Genomic DNA, 19110 nt, shown 5'->3' with positions numbered 1-19110 from the left:
TCGTTGACATAAGTAAGGTTTGAGTGATCTTGCACCGAATTCTTTTTTGATGGTTCGAGAATACCCAGACGTAAGCATCGAAATAGCTACTTATACGTCTATACTCCTTTGATCCGGCTTGGCTCGTTGGGCGGCTCTGTAGCACATGCAGGCATGTCTACCTCCTGGAAAAACGCACATAATTGCCATACCCAACGAGATTTGAGTGGATGATTCTTACATGCATCAATTTCTGCTTCCCACATTTAATGCGCAAGAGTCCTCATTGAAACAGCTTGCCTCCTGGAGATATAAAGCGAGACCCGTATTCAATGTTGATAGTTCAATCCACCCTCCCCACCCGATTGTCCCATGGTAGGTGTCTCGAATAGCAATTATTAGAAGACATAAAGCCTGCAAAATGTTACATGATCCCGCAGAAACGGATTGTCTGTGGTATAATCATAATGCTTCACCTAATCTGATATCGACTGAAAAACAAGACAGCCGGCTTCAAGTTCAGCGACGTCAACTATTATCTATGTAATGAATACATGCTCCAAGAAATCTGAACTGATTATCTCTTTGAATTCCTTTGGCTTCTCCTTCCACTTGATCGTCGAGGACCGCTCCGTACTTGATTGTAATCATACGTCTGGTCTGACCCACTCGCATAACCAGAGTCATAACCTTTCTCATCTCTAATCGGTTTCTTCCACCTGCAAGAAGGGTTGTCGGAGGAGCTATCGTAAGATCTTTGTCGGGATTGGGACGATGTCAATACATGAGAGGCTCGGTTGGACTGGTATTCTTTTGCGCGGCTTCTCTTCCCGGCCGTTGATGAGCTACTTCGGGATGTGTTGGAGCTGGAGACATTGTGAGATTGACGCAGGGGTTGTGGAAGAGATTCAATCTCCCGTCTTCGATCGCTTCTGCTGTTCTTCAAGAGTTTCTTCGACCTCTGAGGATCCTTCCTTGACTGATCCCTGCCCAAGACGAATTTAGATGCCAGGGCAGCAGCGCCAGCAAGAGGGAGCTTTCCTAACAAGGGTTTAGCAACGTTCAACATAACTTCTTCATGTAGGGGCTCGTGATCATCAACTGACCTAGTCCACCGTCTGATGACCATTCTACGTGCGGCAAATGTTTTGTCGTGTTCACTACGAGAGCTGCTGAGCTCCGCGATCCCTGCAAAAGCCTGAGTTGAGTAAATACGCTCGTGTGCAGATGTGGAGGAAAAGCGCACATTGACATTGAACTTCAGATCAAATCGTTCACCCTTCTTCACATCGGGCCCCTTCCCTACCAAAGCAGCAATACTTGACGGATGGAGGCCCCAATAGTTTATGCCACCTCCTGTGTGATCATTCGTTTCGACGCTCAAAGTTGGAAGCGCAAGCCCGGTCCAGTTTTTATGTGGCATACTTGCCGTTATGTACAGGCGAGACATTGTGGGCGATAGGGAGGGCTGACCGGTTCTAACGATAGATGTGTTTGTGCTGGGTTCTGATTTGCACGAAATTTCAAATTTCAACTCCGGAGATGATTTCGAAAGTGATGCTGGCACACTGCTGTAATGTACGGAATATAAAGGAGAACACTTTGCAGGATTGACGTTGGTGATACGTAGGACATCATCGATTGAAGACTACGTGACAGCCCTGGAATCCTCTACTTCAATCTGTCAACCACTCAGTTTTGATCATGAACAATTTCCGATATCAGCATCTGCTGCCTCACGAACAACAGGCGCAAGGTGTGTTGCCGAATCGGAGTGAGCTGTGAGGTTCCTTATCTTGGGCGTCAGGGATGATGCTTCATCCAACGCCTGACCGACTCGCAGGACGTAACCTTAAAGACGCACCACATGTCATGCAGCCAGCATTGTTGTTCAATGACGTTTTGAGTGGAGTTTTCTGGACAGTTGTACACATTCGAATGGCTGGAAAAGTTTCTGATAAGGCGCGCTCTGCGCAGGGCGGGAACAGAAAGTCTTACAGTACCTGAGAGATATCGACGAGCTGTTGAGCGATTCACGCAGGAGCACAGGCCAAGGAATTGAGAAACAACTGATTAAAGAACATGAGTTTGACAGATCAATGCGCTTCTAAGTTAGTCTATACCTAAATGTTTTACAAATGTCTCTAAATAATCTACTCATGCCTTCGCCTCCAAGTACTCCTTGCTGAATGGATAGGTGATGTACCCGTCCGGTTTTCCAGGGTTGTAGAAGGTGCCTCTATCATAACCGGTAAGCTCGATGCCCCGGCGCACCCTGAACACCAAGTCTGGATTGGATATAAAATATCGACCAAAGACCACAATGACGTCCCTGTTCGGGAAATCCTCATCCACCGTAGACACAGCCGAAGCCGGTCTGAACCCTCCTGCCAGCAGCACAGGGCTCTGGTTATCCCAGATATCGACCAGGAAGTTGACCTTCTTAGTAGCTTCGATGTCCGCACTCCCCGAGACGCGTGACTCGACGAGGTGAATGTATGCGAGGTTGTACTTTTTCAGCTCCTTGACGAGGTACGAAAACTGAGGTTCTGGGTCGGCCATTTTCATGCTCTGGAAATCAGAAAATGGACTCAGCCTGATGGCTGTCCTGTCAGAGCCCACAGCCTCCGTCACGGCCTTTACTATCTCGAGCGCGAAGCGAGCCCTGTTCTCGATGCTGCCGCCCCATCGGTCGGTGCGCTGGTTGGAGACATCCTGGATGAACTGGTCTACAAGGTAACCATTCGCACCGTGGATCTCGACGCCATCGAAGCCTGCCTCGATGGCATTCTTGGCTGCTTGGGCATACTGCTTGACATACCAATGGATCTCGTCCTCGGTCAGTGGCGTCGGCTTCTCGCCGCCTTCCAAGGGGATATCACTGGCAGACACGACCTTGGCGTCTGGGCCGGCCACCTTCTTAAGGCCATCGAGATGCGAGGCCCGGCCCAGAGCCCAGAGCTGCATGTAGATGAAGCTCTTCTTCTCGTGCACGGCTTTGGTGACGGCTTTCCAGCCGTCAATCTGTGCCTGTGACCAGATACCAGGGGCCAGAGGATATCCTGCTGCTTGCGGCGCGATGTACGTGGCTTCTGTGATGAGCAGGGTGCCTGGTACGGAGGCACGTTGAGCGTAATACTCGGGTACAAGGTCTTGCAAGGGAACATTGTCGTCGTCGGCGCGGAAGCGGGTCAAGGGCGCCAGAGCGATGCGGTTGAGCAGCTCGGAGCGGCCAACCCTGAGAGGCTTAAATAGCGCGGATTCGTTGGTCATCTTGCAGTCCTTACCAATGATGGAGAAGGGCTGCACGTAATTTGTTGATGGCAAGCACGATAGATAAAAGTGGATGAGATACTCGAAAGACGGGAGTGAATAGATATCGAGTTGGACGCGCTGAACCTGGACTATCAGGGGCAGATAGCCGCAGACCATAGACGAATTCTTCTCTATTTAAGTGCGCTACCTAGGTTCAATAATTTGCAATACCGTTTGTGATTGCTAAGCATGGTGGTGTGTCTACAGACAGGCGGAGAAGCGTAGGGAAAGTGAGGATGATGGTTCCGAAACGCTAGTCGATTGCCTAACTCCCGCTGTCTCTTTTGTGACCGCTGGCTGGGTGGCATTGATCAGTCAGTGTCGAGGGCCCTCTGACCAGGTCCAGCATACTTGCTGCGATGGTGTGATGGTGCCATGTGGGCAGCATTGAGTGCAGTAGACAAAACCAGACGGGAGACAGGGCGGCCCGAGAGCCCTGACCGAACATGTGGACAAACGCCGACTGGAGTATTCGCGATGTGGACGCCGGGATGTGTATTTCTCAGCTCTCGGTGTCTGGTGTTTGAAATCACGAAGCTTTCTGCCGAGGTTGTTGAGGGGCTGGGTTGACTAGTCTTCTCCCTAGGAGAAAGCCGCGGACCACCTGGCCATGTCCAACGAGTCAGCCAGACCGCCCTACGCCCTGGACGCCCTGCAGGCTGACACTTGTATTATTAATACTTCGACGTCACTCCCTAGTCGATGAACGTAGGTGGAGGGGTAGAGGGGTTGGTGAGTGGACGAGAAATGTATTGCTCATTGCCCACTTCGGCACTGCAGATCCGGCACCGATGACCGCGGACTGTTGCATGGACCTCCACTAAGCTCACAGGGCGGCGGTTGGAGAATAAAACTTCTTGCTCCATTCACCGTCACGCCAGGACGAAAAACGGAATCGATAGCATTTGCAGACTCGGAGCATGCGCCTGCCCCTGAACGCGCTCAGAACATCACCAGCTGTAATCTTCAAACGCCACCCTCGAGCTCACAGTCTCACCAGAACATCCTCCACCATGACGACAGGCGTATTCCGGGTATGTACATATGCCATCTCGCGCCGAACAAGCTTCAGTGCGCCCGAACAGACCCCGTCTTGCGCCAACCAGTCGTGCCCAATTCTTGTAATCAAGAGGTCTGACTCGGCAGCATTATGCATCTAGTACATCGATCCCGCCACCATCACGCAGTCCGAGGAGCCCTTCATCAAGCCATGGGCTAAAGTCGATACCGACTCCACCTCCTTCGAGCGCACAGAGAGGAAGCGGTCCGTCGCCAACATCCGCGAGGCGGCTACCAACGGCACAGAGTTTGGCGTCAATGTCTCCGGGTTCGCAGTATACAATTACCCATCCAGAGTCCAGCCTGGCGCCTTCTTCGCATCCGACGACAGCGAGGTGCGCTCAAGCTACTATGCCGAGGTCGAGCAACTTCTGGTGGAAAAACTCGGACCAGGCGTTAAGAAAGTTGTCATTTTTGACCACACCATTAGGAAGCATGATCCTACATCGCCCAGGCAGCCTGTCCAACAGGTCCACGTCGACCAGACACCAAAAGCCGCTGAGACGAGGGTCCGGCGCCACGTGCCCGAGGGCGAGGCCGATGAACTTCTCAAGGGGAGGTATCAGCTGATAAATGTCTGGAGGCCCATAGGGCACTCGGCTAGTGATTTCCCCCTTGCGGTCGTTGACTGGAGAACAACTGCACCGGAGGACCTGGTTAAGGTGGACTTGCTCTACCCCACAAGGAACAGGGGTATTGGGGACGAGAAAGACGACAGAGGCAAAGAGATACTGCCGGACCCGGAGAAAGCAAAAGATACCACGGGATACGAAGTCAGAGGTAAGGGACCAGTGTGACTCTCCCAAAAGCCGCAAATGGCCGGGTTGGGACCAGGTCGCTAACAAGCACGGATAATATAGGCGAGACTTACTCGATCGCGCCTAACGAAAAACACAAGTTCTGGGTAAGATACTCCTTGCGCTGGTTTCACACCAGTCTAGCACATTATGCTCCCATCTCTGGCCCCTTTTTCATCTGTGGGACGTTACGAAAGACTGAACTCAATGTGCCAAACAGTATATGAAAGATATGACGCCCGACGAGGCTATGTTTATTAAATGCTTTGACTCGGGAAGCCAGGGACAGCCGAATGGACAGCACGGTGTTGCAGCTCTCACGCCACACACAGCATTCATAGACCCGAACACGCCCAGCGACGCCAAGGGAAGACAGAGCATAGAGGTCAGGTGTCTGGTCTTTTACGGGTCATAAGACGCGATTGGTCAGACTGAGCGAATCAGATGCCTGCGACTGTGATGTGTCCAAAGACTCGACCCCTAGCTGAGTTTGCGAGGCGCAACCCGGCCCCGGGGAAATGGACCCTTCGAACTTGTGGTCAACAGGAATTGATATACTGCCGCTGATCTATCTATGTGCAAACACCGATCAGCCGCTCCCACCTGGCTATTCTGCTTGGTGGTTGTCAGGCTATGGGCCGAATGAGCCCAGACCGTGTGAATGATGAACATACCCGCTCATGTCTGTCCGTCTTTACCTGCAAATCTTTACCAGTCGGACATTCTGTAAAAATTCATCTACGACTCCCGTAGAGATAATTTCTAACGCTGCTTTCCTTGGTAACACCATCTCGCAAACCACTGGTCCGTTACCGCGAAACTTTTTCGACATAGCCCTGCAGTGTGATCCTAAGGAAGGCTTCGGTGTTAATCCCCTGGGCACCGACGCACTGCATAAAAGGGTGGCATAGTCCACGTACTGCCAAGTGGCCTTCTCGAGGTGTGCAATCACCTGCATCAGCACACTTTTTAGTCACACATCCGAATCTGTGATGTGGAATCGCCTCATTTTGAAGTCTAAATATACATTTATACAAATGCATTATTAATTGTCTTCGAGCTCACTTGACGTGATAACGTCTCAAAATCACTGCTAATGGACGCAAAGTAGACAACCCGTCCACGCAGCCCACCGTCCACACCATTTTCGAGACCTATGATGGATGGGATCGAACATTGTCCAGCGCTGGCGCCCGGAGCTATCAATAGGTCAAGCGGTACATTTATCTTGGTCGCTTCATTGTTGAACCCGAAGACAATACACGTGGAGGCGAGACTGCAGGGGACATCCCTCAGCAAGACGGCACTTTTATCATTTCGAGTCTCTACGCCCAGCGCTTGGGCCATTCCTCGGACTGCATCTGCGGGAAGGTAAAGCTCAGGGTTGCCCATATCGAGAAGTAAGGGCTGTGTGTCGTTAAGTAGGTTTGCTGAGGCTCGTTTCTTGGTCTGTCCCTGCTGCCCATTTCCACCGACCGTGTCATGAAGCTGAAGCTTACGACGAATTCACACCTGGGCATTGGCAAGCAGTGGAACCGCTTGAAGATCACCGTTGAATTCGGCCCTGTCCATGCCGTCAAAAGCGGTGGATCCCGATATACCTCCTGTAGAGTAGGTTAGACCTGAATCGGGACCGATAAAGCTCACTCAACGTCACGAGTAGCACAAAGTGGTGTCCTACGGTGCAGTATTGAGGCGGCGCACCCCAACTGAGTCTCGGGCGGAACGGAACCTCGGATCTTGAGACAAAACATTGGGAGCCGAGAGGGATGGCGTGCACAGGTATGGTTAGCATGCTGTCGACCGAGCACCCATCTATAGACTCGGACCATTTGTTGTACGAAATTGGACAACATGGCGCGTTATTTACTGCGCAGGTGTCTTGTGGCTGCATGTCCAATTAGAGGGAGGTATACTGCACGCAGGAGTTTACCAGATGTATCGTGAAATGTGGAGCCAGACCAGCCCTCGAACTTGGGTTGGTTTCGTCAAACGTCCCTACATGTATGCAGTAAGTCGACGAGTGTAGACTTTTAATGGTTACGAGCCTCTGCCATATAGTTCTTTTCTCATTACACTCCAGATCGGTCGAATAGGTGTTATCGGCAGCCCGTGCCTCCACGACTGGCACAGAGGGATACGATGGGCAGTGATACAAGGTTGTGCACCTATCAAGGTCTTGACCTCTGTGAGGCTCAGTTGCACTTGTGTGCTTCCCAAGCGGGTGCTAAGACGGTGAAAGTGACGATGAATATGTCATGCCACTATGACAAGAGTAAGTGGGTAAACAAACAACTTGCTCGTGCAGCAAAGGGACGGCATGGATCATTACACATAGGAGGATGACGGCTTGCAACTAAACATTGAAAGTGACGAGATGAAAAGGAGATGGATGCACGCACTCACTCACTGGTTTGGCTGATGGGATCGAGTGCTGCAGCGCCCATGCGACTTATCTTATCGAGGCTTATCTTATCGCCGCCCAAAATTCTTCTATTTTTTTTTTTTTTTTGGGGTTCAAGGCCAAGAGCTGCACCAATCCGTCACCTCGGTCGCCTCACTCGCCTAGCCCGATTCCACCTCACCTCAACTACAAGCCGCTGCACCTGCACTTGACTTCCACTTAACTCCTACCAATTCAATATCAGTGTCCTTATATCTGGATACGATTGAGGCACATACGCTATGTCCAAGCGTGCGGGAGACCACGATCATGGCCCTCTGAAGGGCGGCCATCGCCCTGACGCAATGGACATCGACGACAAGGTCGAAGACGGGATGGGCGAGTTCGAGGACGAGTTCGAAGATGAATTTGAGAGCGAGGACGAGATCTTTGAGGCAGGTGTCGATGGCAGGCCAGACGCTGAGAGGGAAGCCGAGGAGAAAGCAGGTAGGTTGATCGGATCGCCCCAACCATCCCATCGCGGAGGAAGCACGTCGAGAGAGGCTACGATGGGGCGAGGCAAGACGAGAAAACAAAACTTTGGGGCCAGCATGGCTAATGATAGTCCGAATGAGTAGCTGCAGGTGAAATGGATGTCGACAGCACCACCACGGGCCCAGGCACGTTCATCGTCGGCCGCACAAAACTCGAGCCAGGCCAAACTCTTGCTCCGGACCCAAGCACTTACCACATGCTCCACAACCTCTCTACCCCGTGGCCCTGCCTCTCTTTCGACATCATTCGCGACTCCCTCGGCGACAACCGCAAGGTCTATCCTGCCACTATGTACACTGTCTCGGGCACGCAGGCTGAAGGCCAACGTGCCAACGAGAACGCGCTTATGGTGATGAAGTTCGCCGGCTTGAGCAAGATGGACAAGCAAGGCGAGGACAGTGATGACGACGAAGACGACGACGACGACGAGGACGCCGACCCCATTCTAGAGTCTAAGAGCATCCCCCTCTCCTCGACAACGAACCGGATACGGGCCCACCAGACTCCCAACTCCGACCCCTCCAAACCTCCAACAACCCTCGTCGCTACCATGACCGAGTCCTCCAACGTTTATATTCACGACATCACACCGCATCTCGCGACTTTTGATACCCCTGGGACAACCATTTCCGACAAGCAGAACAAACCCCTCTCTACGATCCGCGCTCACAAGTCAGAGGGCTATGCTGTCGACTGGTCGCCCTTATCTCCGGCGGGAAAGCTTGCGACCGGTGATAACGATGGTGTTATATATGTAACAACTCGTACGGATGGAGGTGGCTGGGTCACAGATACAAGACCTTTTACTGGACATACCGGCAGCGTGGAGGAAATTCAATGGAGTCCGAGCGAGGACAAGGTATTTGCCTCGGCATCGTCTGACGGCTCCATCCGCATATGGGATGTCAGGAGCAAGAGCCGGCAGGCCATGATCACTATGCAAATCAGCAAGACCGATGTCAACGTCATGAGTTGGAGCAAACAGAGGTCCAACCTGTTGGCCTCCGGAGACGACGATGGTGTCTGGGGTGTCTGGGACCTGCGTCAGTGGAAGCCCAACGCCACTGAGAAGCCCACCCCTGTCGCAAGCTTCGACTACCATAAGGAGCAGATTACGAGTGTGGAGTGGCACCCTACCGACGACAGCATTGTGGCCGTCGCTGCCGGCGACAACACGGTTACGCTGTGGGACCTTGCCGTGGAGCTGGACGACGAGGAGAGCAAGGACACCGCAGGCGTGAATGATGTGCCGCCCCAGCTGCTATTTGTGCACTATCACGAGCAGGCGAAGGAGCTGCACTGGCACCCTCAGATACCCGGCACCCTGGTGGCCACGGGCCAGGAGTTCAGCGTCTTCAAGACAATTAGCGTCTAGGCGAGCCAGCAGGACCTGTGTCATAATGGTACTTGATATGGTCAAAGTGATGAGAAAAATGCAGAAATGATACCAATTGATTCACACCACATGTGATACAATTTTACTCGAAATCGGGATAGCTAGCCCCATCGTATTGAAGAAATTGCGATCCTGTGAAGAAATGAATACACATGATTCGCCAATCCTTTCTTTTTCACCAAACCGCCCAACTACAAGCATGAACCAAACTGGGCCTTCGTACGCTTAGCAGGTGTTGAGCATACTCGTCAACGCTGTCTTTTCCGCGCTGCTGATCGTCAACTTGTAGTAGTACTTGACCTGGACCCAGCTTCTCGCGTAGACACAGTAGAAGCTGGACAGGGGCGGCTTCCAGTCGGCGGGGTTCTTGTCTCCCTTGGACTGATTCACATTATCCGTGACGGCCCAAAGCTGAGGTCGGGTCACATCGTTGGCAAAGGACTCCCGCTGGGCAGTAGTCCAGGCATTGGCACCAGACTGCATTCTTGTTAACTAGGCCATTGATGGCAAGGTTACAGGTGGGGCACTTACGATCCAGGCATTCTTCAACGGGACCATATGGTCGATGTCCACGTCACTAGCGGCTGTCCATGTTGCACCGTCGTACGGGCTGAGCCAGGACCCAGATGTAGCGGTGCATGCTGAGTTGACCACAACACTGGTGCCGTCACGCTTCAGGACATACTCGCTGGGGCACAGAAGAGACAATATCAGCTTTGATCGGCCCGCAGACGGGTAGGGACGGAAAGGACATACCGAGTGTTGCACGTGCCCTCTATCGTGTCCCACGTTGGAAACAAGTCCCTTTCGTAGTTACCATCGTCGGTCTGCGTGGCAACCGTCAGAGATGCCAGCTGGGTTTTGGCCGTGGATGCCGTGGGGATGCCTGGTGGTGTTGGCATCGGGGCCGGCGCTGCCGCGACGAAGGCCACGAGGCCAACGAGGCCGGTGAGGAGGGAAGCCGAGGTCTTCATGGTGATGACAGCAGGCCTTTCACTATCCTTTGCCAGCAGGTAAGAGGCTTAGTGGGAGTTGTCAAGATCCAGAAAACTGTTGCGTGAAGACACCCAGCCCTTGGATCGAGCGCTGGACGGTGGCCATGAAGATATAGATATATATATGTATATGTTGATTCAATTATAAAGCCGTCGACTACTCATACAGTCAGTCCCAGTGGTTAGATACACTTCAACGCACTCCGCGCGCCCGCGTTGGATGGAAGTCATCTCGCTTGCGACTCCACCTCGAGTCAAGTCGGCACCGCATCCTCGCGCCGACAGCCAACGAAGATAAGCACGCGCTCCGGCAGAGCTGAGCTCGGTGTCTCGTCTTGACCTTCGATATCCCAGGTGGACATCGTCAGCCTTGGCATCTCCGGCCTGTCCAGTGATGTTTCTCGCTCGCGCGTTCGCCAAGACTTTGACACCGATGCAGTGCTACCAGAACCGGATGAACAAAATGTGAAACAAGCCAATGCCGTGACGCGGTTGGGGCACGACCTATCCCAACATGGGAAGCTGGTCAAGCCTCAGCGGGTCAGGGTCGGAGCCGAGAGGTTAAGCTTGAATCCAAGGTTATACTGCTCGGCAGTAGATCACAATCACAGATATGGGATGGGACCCAGAATGGACTTCGAGCTTCCTCTTCCGGACCAAAACCCGCCTTTTGCTTAACAGACCTCAGGTATGCCGGCAGTGCAACCATAGGATCACCGATAACGAATGACTAAACAAGCACGGCAGCAGCCGGCCTATCTACATGAAGTGATAGTGCAAAGCACGAGCCCAGCACTTGTCTAACTTGAGCTACACGTAGTACAGGCGCCCTGGCTCAGCTCCCCATACTACACCACATGATCCCATGTCTCCGATAAGTTCATATGGTAGTCTCAGTGATATAGCTAGGCCGAGGTTTGTACCTCCTTATCGTTTCTCACACACCAAATGTACAACAGATGCATAGCTAGCTAACTTGGCTACGGAAGATGTTAGATTCTAGGAAGGTAGTAGATGACACTATATATCAAGGAGACAAATAGTTTCGAAGACTGCTGTATCTAGCACGGTGCTCTCAGTCACTTCTGATAGGAATTCGGCGAGTCCCGCACGAGGCAATTTGAGCATTCTGGCTCAATGGTCGTGGGCAGATCGAAGTGTATACTCTCAGCGTAACCAGTTATTTGCCCGTAAATTAGGCGCAAAAGGTCAGAAAGTGTGACTTGCCGAGAGCTGCGATGAGAGAAAGCGCTGTCGGGCACATCTTGCGAGAACATGTGACGGAATGACGGGCAAGGCATCATGGTAAGTTTGCTGCGATACTACTGCAATGCTTTGCAGTCACTCTGAGGTACCAACTCGACAGAGCTTAAGCATCGGCGCAGAGGCTTGCAGCCTTCCTTGATCGTTCAAGTTTTGCAATCCCATGGCTTCTCCTGGGCTGATCATACCTTGTCCGCACACATCTCTCGTCCTCGTATGAAGTTAGGTAAGCAGTGTTGTTAAAAGTATCGCAACACAGTCAGATTGGGCCAGCTATGGTAATATTGAGAGAACGGAAAGGAATATCGATTAATTCTCTCGCGCGTCCGGCGCTGTTCACATTATTGGCCATCCTCGGTCAAAAGGCCACTTGTGTGCGTCGGAGACGATGGGTTTTCGCTGGTTCCTTTCGTACTCGAAGCTGTAAGACGGCCACCAGTACTGCCTTGTCTCCTCGCACGATTCTCAACGCCTGGTAGCTTTGCTATTGTCTTGATTGCCGGTGGTTCTGCCAAAAGACGCAAAGTTAACAGCACCTTGTCTTTACGTGCTCCTGTCTCACGAGACATGAGTCTTGTGTTGGGAAAGATCCAGAACAGGCTCGCAGCTTATGTCCAGCCCATTCGGGGCCCATTCGAGGATACAATTATGTTTATAGAGAAGCGCTATGCAACCATGTGAGGAGTATGAATGTAAGTGAGAATACTACTGATAATAGCATATTAGAAGTTTGCTGGAACCTGGGAACTCAGCGACTCCTACCTTCTAAATGCCGAGAAGTTCACTCGTATTAAAGGCCTTATCAAATCGAGGAAATCCCGAGAGTACGCCCCTGAAACAATGCTATGGCTACGTGAGGTTCTTCTACGAGAGTACATTCGTGCTTGTAGATTCGGAGCAACGAAGCGGTCAAGTATGTGGCTGTGGACGTTCGTGGCGAAGATAGCATCGCGTTTCGCCTCGGAAAGTGGCAGTCCACTTTGGCTGATCAGATGACTAGACCCTAAACACTTGAAGAGGGTGAGAACGACTTATATCTCGAAACTCCCGGATTGTGGAGCAATACCCTCTACAGTGACGTTTACGGTATACCAAAATCATTTCTAGTTTTGCTGTCGCAGGTAGTCCGACTCAGGCGTTGTCGAGGCTATGCATCAGGGCCGTTTGACGGCCCTTTCCATCTACTTCTATCGAAGGATACATGAAGTCGATGCGTCCATACTCCAAAGCCATGTAAGAAAAGTCAAGGACGCCTTGTTCAAGTGCGCCACGGATGCCACATCGCAGCTTGGCTTTACGGCCGCTTTCGGATGGCCGGGGTTTATAGCTTATGCGAAGCCCTAGACCTCCAACTGCAGATTGAACTTTCAACATGGTTCAAGGGAAGTCCGTCAAGCAGTGGGTTGCAGTTTCTTGCATTTATTATTCAAACAATTCGAGAGGTCTGGGACCAACGACAAATTACTGGCGACTATCGATATAGTTGGCCTCGGCTGTTACGAGAGAAAAACCTACGTATCTTCTATTCCTGAACATGAATAATATTTTTTACGAAAATGCTACTCTGTGACAGTAACCACCCCTCAGCTATTTGTGGACTCTTAGTGGACAACCAGCGAGATAGTTTTGGGCAAAGTCTCGTTTGCGTGCACCACTCAAATACCCCTTTTGACAGATCGAGAGAGGCAGAATAGTCTGAAGGTAAAATCATCATTTCGCAAGTGAGTTTGGGAATCTGGAGCTAAAGTGGAAGTGGGCATCTGACATGCATAGAGCTGGAGTCAACCTGAGCGTGGCCTTAGCTTAAGGATCCTATTTGGAATCCCGTACTTCAGACACCTGTAAACCAATCCTGCGCAAGAAGAGAGTGGAATGGGCACGTGCCGTTTCTTATGCAGATCGCGTCACCAAGTTTTGCTCTATAGGCGTACGAGTCCAGCTTCCCGACTAGCGTCACCCTCGTAGCATCACCTCTAGTAGGAACTTCTTGCCTGTAACTAAAGAACTAGAATCAGTTCTTGACTGCGGCCGGGCTTGTAGGGAAGTGACCGGATAGCGACTTGAGCTCCCTGTGTTTGCCCGAGGGCGGGACCCAGTCCCAAGCCATGGAGCTTCCCATTTCTGTGAGCTGTACCTCAAGACCGAGCAAACTAATTGGTTTTACAACGTATGAGAAATCTCCAAGTATCATTGATAGACGAAAGTTGAAATCCCGAGATACTACTCAAACAAAATTCTATCTTGTAGTGCGTACACTATTACTTAAGCATCGTGTCGGCCGTCGCCTCCCTGACCGCCTGTCCATACTCCCGGGATCCCATCCACCTCGGCTCTCGCTCTTGCATGTCAAGCCATACACGACATCTTTCTCCAATCAGTTTGAGATTCATATTGTTGGACAGCTGCAGATGCCGGTCATCATCGATTTCGAAGGGCTCTAGGGCATCTCGAATCTTTCGTTCTACCTCTGCGAAGGATCTAGCCTCAACACTCGTTATGGTTCTCAGAGTCCAGGCGTCCTGGAGGATATCTGCGATTGGCTCCGCGCCAGGGGCAATAGCGTACTCGCCCCGCCGGACCTTTTCGCGCCACTGAATCCGATCTGTCTGGCCGTGACGTGCATGACCCATTTCCTGAGCTTCTTCATCTGGGTCAACGCCGGTGAGGATGTAGTGCAGGCAGGACGCGAGGCGTTGGTGGGCCCTTCCCATATCTTTTCGCACAATTTCGTCGCTGGGCATGGGATCGCGATGAGTAGCCTTGGCCGTCTCTCCTCGTTCCGCGGCTCCCGGATAAGAACGGCGTGGCGATGCGCCGAATCCGACCAGCTTGAGCCGCCCATCTCTACGACCCTAGGTTAGCATTTCAAAATTTGAATTTGGATTAGAGCTACTGTTTAGACAGAGGCTTGGAACCGAGGCGCAGTGTGATGGGTGAATGCTTCACAAGGCATGGGAAAGCAAGGTGCTGGGTTGGAATGGCAAGGTGTAATATTATACAATATCAAAGCTCGTTATACGTACTCATCAAGCCCGAGGTCACGGACACATGCTTTTGTGGGTATGATCCCTAGTAATTCGAGGTGCGAAAAAGCCGAAGCGAGCTCGATAGCCCAGCGATGTTGGCGAGTCACATCAGACTCAGCTAGGGCTGTACTCAATGGCTCAAGTCTCTCAAACAACAGAATACCGTCTAGGAGACCTGGATCCTCGACCACATGAGAATCGAGGCAACGAACCAGATTAGGGTGTGGCGAAATTTGCAACATGCCAAAGGCCTCTCGTTCAAGCTGTGTACCCGTAAAGTTGGCGAGCCCGAGTTCCAGAAGTATGCGATCTCCCGGCAACGAGACGCTCGGGATATGATATTGCTTTTGCGCCTTGAGGACAATCTGCTCGTTCAAGAAAAAGACTGCTGAGCGATTGAAACCCTGCCAGACCTGAGGAATTGATGAATCCATCCTCAGTGGAATGATCTCCGCCTTGAAAGGGTTGATAGGCGAGCCGCGATTATGAGCCTCGAGAGTAAGATCCCGGCCACGTTCGAAAGCTTCAAGGGAATCCATTTTGCAAGAGACGAATGAATTGAGAGGGGAAAAAGGAGATGGAAAGAGGGCGTGGACTATAATAGACTGCTAGTGTCCCCGGGATGGCAGCCTGGCGGAACACTTCGCACTCATTCGGTGGTATGGCATTGCATTACCTGTATGATCATTTCATGGTAAAAGAAGAGGAAACGGACCCACTCAGTGATCGCCTTCGCTAAAGGAACACCCTGTACATACTGATTATACCCCACCTCCTACCACACTTCATTCAACCAATGGCCTCACGGCCGCTTGAAGACTGGCTTGAATGGTCTGAACTCCCGCCGCACGCCTGCGTCCAACAAAAATCCTCTTCACAAATCAAGACCCGATCCAAGGGCGGTGGCGCTCTCCTCCAAGGCGATGCCCCAGGCCGCGACTCTGTTCTTCAACCTGAAGCCAGCGACGCGAAGGACAAGATTCTGGAATATCCCGGGTTCTTCCCGACCTCCTTGAGTCCGGAGATCCATCAAGTTGCCGTATTCTAAAATAGAGCAGCTGGATGAACCCGTCGAGAGCGGCCTCACTTATACTTGCATAGGTAGAGAAATTTCAACGACTCTCCTGAATACGCCCAAATCAATCTGGATTGAGTCATATCTCGTCACTTGTATACCGAATTGATTAAGAAGTATTCCTCTTCCAAGGGATGAGCTATTTTTTGAGCGGCCATTTCTGACCGAATATTGATAATGCTGATCGATGGCTATAAGATGTCACAGATTCGTCTTGATTCTGGAAGCTTCTCTGTGAAGCTGCTATGCCTGTATCTAATATCGCTCTTGATTTCAGCGGCTGGACGCACATAAGTACGCGCCTCTTGTTCTTTCTAACCCCGTACTCTTAGCGTTGTTGACCGAAACACTCGCCGGACTAGATGGAGAGCTGCATACAACTGCTTTTATGGGGAGTTTGTCAGAGGTTATCTTGCTGCTTTCTGTCGAAGTTGTATCGATAGAGATATACTCACACATACACACACCAGACCTCGCTATAATTGCAATTTGGATCAGAGACCCCTAGAAACTGCAAGCCGAGTGAAACCGAGTTTCCTATCTTGTCAGGGATAATTTGAAGGAGACGGAAGTCTCAAGCGGCCGCTGGCCATAGAACGTAGCCTGAACAAATGTACATGCTATTTTTTGAAAAGTCCAAAACAGGGTCTTCTTTAAGTCCAATACAAGAGGCGTACATTGTCCGTGACTACCAGGAAGCAGTTGCAACCATTGTTAACAAGACCAATACTATTAGGAGTCGCTCTACGTTCTCATCGTACCATAGTAAAGCTTTGACAAAACTGGCCGGGCTAACAGTGAACGAAAATCCTTCAAATGACCCTAATATGACATTCATTGTGATGGGCCGCGACAGTGTTGAACAGGCTATCGGTTTGGAGGCCGGGAAGTACCTGATCTAAATCCGCATCAGTAAGTAAAACATGCAGCGTATTGTGTCTTGATTGTGACACTCCCAGTCTCAAATTATGTCTCTGCTGAAGTCAACGGACTTCAGTTTCTCTCGATTCCAGATCGGCAAGCATCCCCGTTCCATTAATGTGATCCGGCAGTCTTTTCAAAGGTATCAACAAGCTGATAAGAACAGACAAAGTTGCACCGGCCAGAGAGCAGACGAACACATCCCTAATTCCAACCATGTACGCGTTCATAACATGGTCCAAATCCGCAGCGTTGAAGACATTACGTATTTCGGACGCTCCTATGCCTAGAACAATTGCAGGGTCTAGATTTGGAGCCGTGGTCGCAATGGTATGTAGCAGGCGGTTTGCGAAGATAGCCTGAGCCACAACAATAAAGACAGCCCCGGCACTAGATTGGCATGCTGTTTGGCCACCTGGTCAGCCTTCTCAACTTAGAGGTATCAGAAACAAGATGTACTTACTGAACATAAGAGCTGTAGAGCTGGGCACATCCTCAGGTTTTGATAAGCCCTGTACTGCGGTAACGGGAACTTGGTTCCCGAAGCCAACGCCAAAGCCGAAGAGGACTTGAGCACCAACGTACCAAGCTTTCGGAGTTTCGACATCAAACATGTATAATATAGTCATTCCAGCAGTCATTAGGAGCGTGCTGACAAGTTGGTCTTTTTATCTGTTAGAACTTTGGTACAGAGTCTGAAGTGATATGATTGGAACATCCGGCCAGGAGAGTTTTGGCGCAAATGAAGGAAGGTTCCGTAAAGCAGTATATGGTGTAGCAAAAGGTCTCACTCACAGGGCATTAGATATCTCGTATACCCAATCAATGTACCACTGCACACGGCGCCCAGAGCAAAGAACGCCAAATATGGCAGCGTATAGACACCACTCATGATGGCGGACTGGCCTTTAATCGATTGGAAATATATTGGAAGGTAGAACATGACCTGGTAGAATGCAGAGTTGGAGCTATACACAGAGTTATGAATCAGCCAATCGGTAGGAAACAGAGTGTTATAAATGAACTTACATAAAATTGTACAAAGCATTAACCCATGCAATGCGTGGCTTGAGCAATCTCAAAGGAATCATAGCTCGTGAATTTTGGAAATGTTCAATTGAAACGAAGCCCATGAACAAAACAATGGACATTATCAAAGTTGCGATGACCGGGCCGTCACTCCATGCTTTGGTCTGGCCGCCCCATTCCATGGCCAATGTGAGGCACACGAGTGATGCCAGCAAGGCGAACAAGCCTGGAAAATCCAGCTGCATTAAGATTTCTTTCCATGTCCCTGGAGCTGGCTTAATATGTTCCGGTATATGTAGGAGCAACACCAGTAGAGTGATGATAGGAAACCCCAGCGGCAAGTTGATCCAAAAGCACCATCGCCAGCTGGCTCCGCTCGTGAAAGCTCCGCCGATGATAGGCCCAAGGATGGTTGAAACCATAAAGACGCCTGTCCAAATGCCGATGAGCAGAGGGTGTTGACTGGGGTGAGAAACAAAGTTGATGACAATGATTGAGCCATTCATAGAACCAGCGATTCCTAGACCTTGGATTGCCCGGCCGAGGATGATGGACCTGCTGTTTGGAGCCGCAGCGGCAGGAATGCTTCCGATCATGATAAATGCCAACGAACTCAGAAATACCCACTTGGCGTTACAGTACTTGTACGACTTTCCCCATGACGCCGAGGTCGCGGCAACAATGAAGAATGTCGCAGATCCATACCATCCTACATCACTCAGAGAATGAAATTCGTCGGTGATCTGCGGAATCGCAGTAGAAATGATGCCTATTTCTAGTGCGGTGAGAAGAGCGGCCATGTTGATGGAGAGCATGATAAGGAAGAGCTTGAAGCCCTCCACGTATTGAGGCTCGACAGCCCTGTGATTATCCTCTTTATCACTGGAGGGCTTTTGAGAGAAGTCGTTGCCGCTGATGTTCAGACCCAATGGGCCGAGAGCGTTTTCCCCGCCCTCTTGCTTTTGACCCTGAATTGACATTTCCAGAATCGTCACAGTGGAAGTGGACTATGCCGTACCGCGTGGACGAGGCCACGATTATTCTGGGTCAAATTGATGATATCAATCTTTTGTGCCTTTGACAAAATTGATGTTGGAATAGGGGAACAGAAGACGCTGAGGGTTGTTGAGAGAATTGATGCCACAGCGTGAATTGAGCAGCTGTCAAAGGGGATCTGACATGGAAAAGCCGTGTCGAAAATCATTTCGCTCTACTGTGGTTTTCCCAGAAAATTGCCTTGGATATTTATACCCAAGTCCAATGTCGCCCTCTGCTCTGGCAGGAAACCTTCTACGTAGGGTTACAAATGCGATCAAC

General features: G+C 50.9%; 7 protein-coding genes across 7 annotated transcripts; 3 read left to right on the top strand and 4 right to left on the bottom strand.

Annotated features, from left to right (window-relative positions):
* Positions 1-2136: 2136 nt before the first annotated feature.
* On the bottom strand, positions 2137-3252 carry J7T55_009432 (uncharacterized protein; the record flags this gene model as incomplete). Its single annotated transcript, XM_053135611.1, has 1 exon — positions 2137-3252. One exon carries the CDS (start codon positions 3250-3252, stop codon positions 2137-2139), a length of 1116 nt encoding a protein of 371 aa, XP_052986692.1.
* Positions 3253-4307: 1055 nt separating this feature from the next.
* On the top strand, positions 4308-5565 carry J7T55_009431 (methyltransferase; the record flags this gene model as incomplete). The annotated part of the gene is made up of 4 exons (XM_053135610.1): positions 4308-4328; positions 4455-5133; positions 5214-5257; positions 5371-5565. 4 exons carry the CDS (start codon positions 4308-4310, stop codon positions 5563-5565), a joined length of 939 nt encoding a protein of 312 aa, XP_052986691.1.
* A 2270-nt stretch (positions 5566-7835) lies between these two features.
* J7T55_009430 (uncharacterized protein) lies at positions 7836-9463 on the top strand (the record flags this gene model as incomplete). Its single annotated transcript, XM_053135609.1, has 2 exons — positions 7836-8040; positions 8172-9463. 2 exons carry the CDS (start codon positions 7836-7838, stop codon positions 9461-9463), a joined length of 1497 nt encoding a protein of 498 aa, XP_052986690.1.
* A 246-nt stretch (positions 9464-9709) lies between these two features.
* J7T55_009429 (uncharacterized protein) lies at positions 9710-10458 on the bottom strand (the record flags this gene model as incomplete). Its single annotated transcript, XM_053135608.1, has 3 exons — positions 9710-9961; positions 10016-10172; positions 10241-10458. The coding sequence occupies 3 exons, from the start codon at positions 10456-10458 to the stop codon at positions 9710-9712; spliced, it is 627 nt and encodes a 208-aa protein (XP_052986689.1).
* A 3542-nt stretch (positions 10459-14000) lies between these two features.
* On the bottom strand, positions 14001-15307 carry J7T55_009428 (uncharacterized protein; the record flags this gene model as incomplete). The annotated part of the gene is made up of 2 exons (XM_053135607.1): positions 14001-14586; positions 14766-15307. The coding sequence occupies 2 exons, from the start codon at positions 15305-15307 to the stop codon at positions 14001-14003; spliced, it is 1128 nt and encodes a 375-aa protein (XP_052986688.1).
* A 257-nt stretch (positions 15308-15564) lies between these two features.
* On the top strand, positions 15565-15816 carry J7T55_009427 (uncharacterized protein; the record flags this gene model as incomplete). Its single annotated transcript, XM_053135606.1, has 1 exon — positions 15565-15816. One exon carries the CDS (start codon positions 15565-15567, stop codon positions 15814-15816), a length of 252 nt encoding a protein of 83 aa, XP_052986687.1.
* Positions 15817-16826: 1010 nt separating this feature from the next.
* J7T55_009426 (uncharacterized protein) lies at positions 16827-18997 on the bottom strand (the record flags this gene model as incomplete). Its single annotated transcript, XM_053135605.1, has 5 exons — positions 16827-17167; positions 17228-17428; positions 17560-17732; positions 17794-18761; positions 18812-18997. The coding sequence occupies 5 exons, from the start codon at positions 18995-18997 to the stop codon at positions 16827-16829; spliced, it is 1869 nt and encodes a 622-aa protein (XP_052986686.1).
* Between the last annotated feature and the right edge of the window lie 113 nt (positions 18998-19110).

The sequence above is a fragment of the Diaporthe amygdali genome (assembly GCF_026229845.1).
Source record: "Diaporthe amygdali strain CAA958 chromosome Unknown NODE_57_length_265687_cov_63_683457, whole genome shotgun sequence".
NCBI classification, from domain to species: domain Eukaryota; kingdom Fungi; phylum Ascomycota; class Sordariomycetes; order Diaporthales; family Diaporthaceae; genus Diaporthe; species Diaporthe amygdali.
This window is presented reverse-complemented; position numbering and strand designations above follow the sequence as displayed.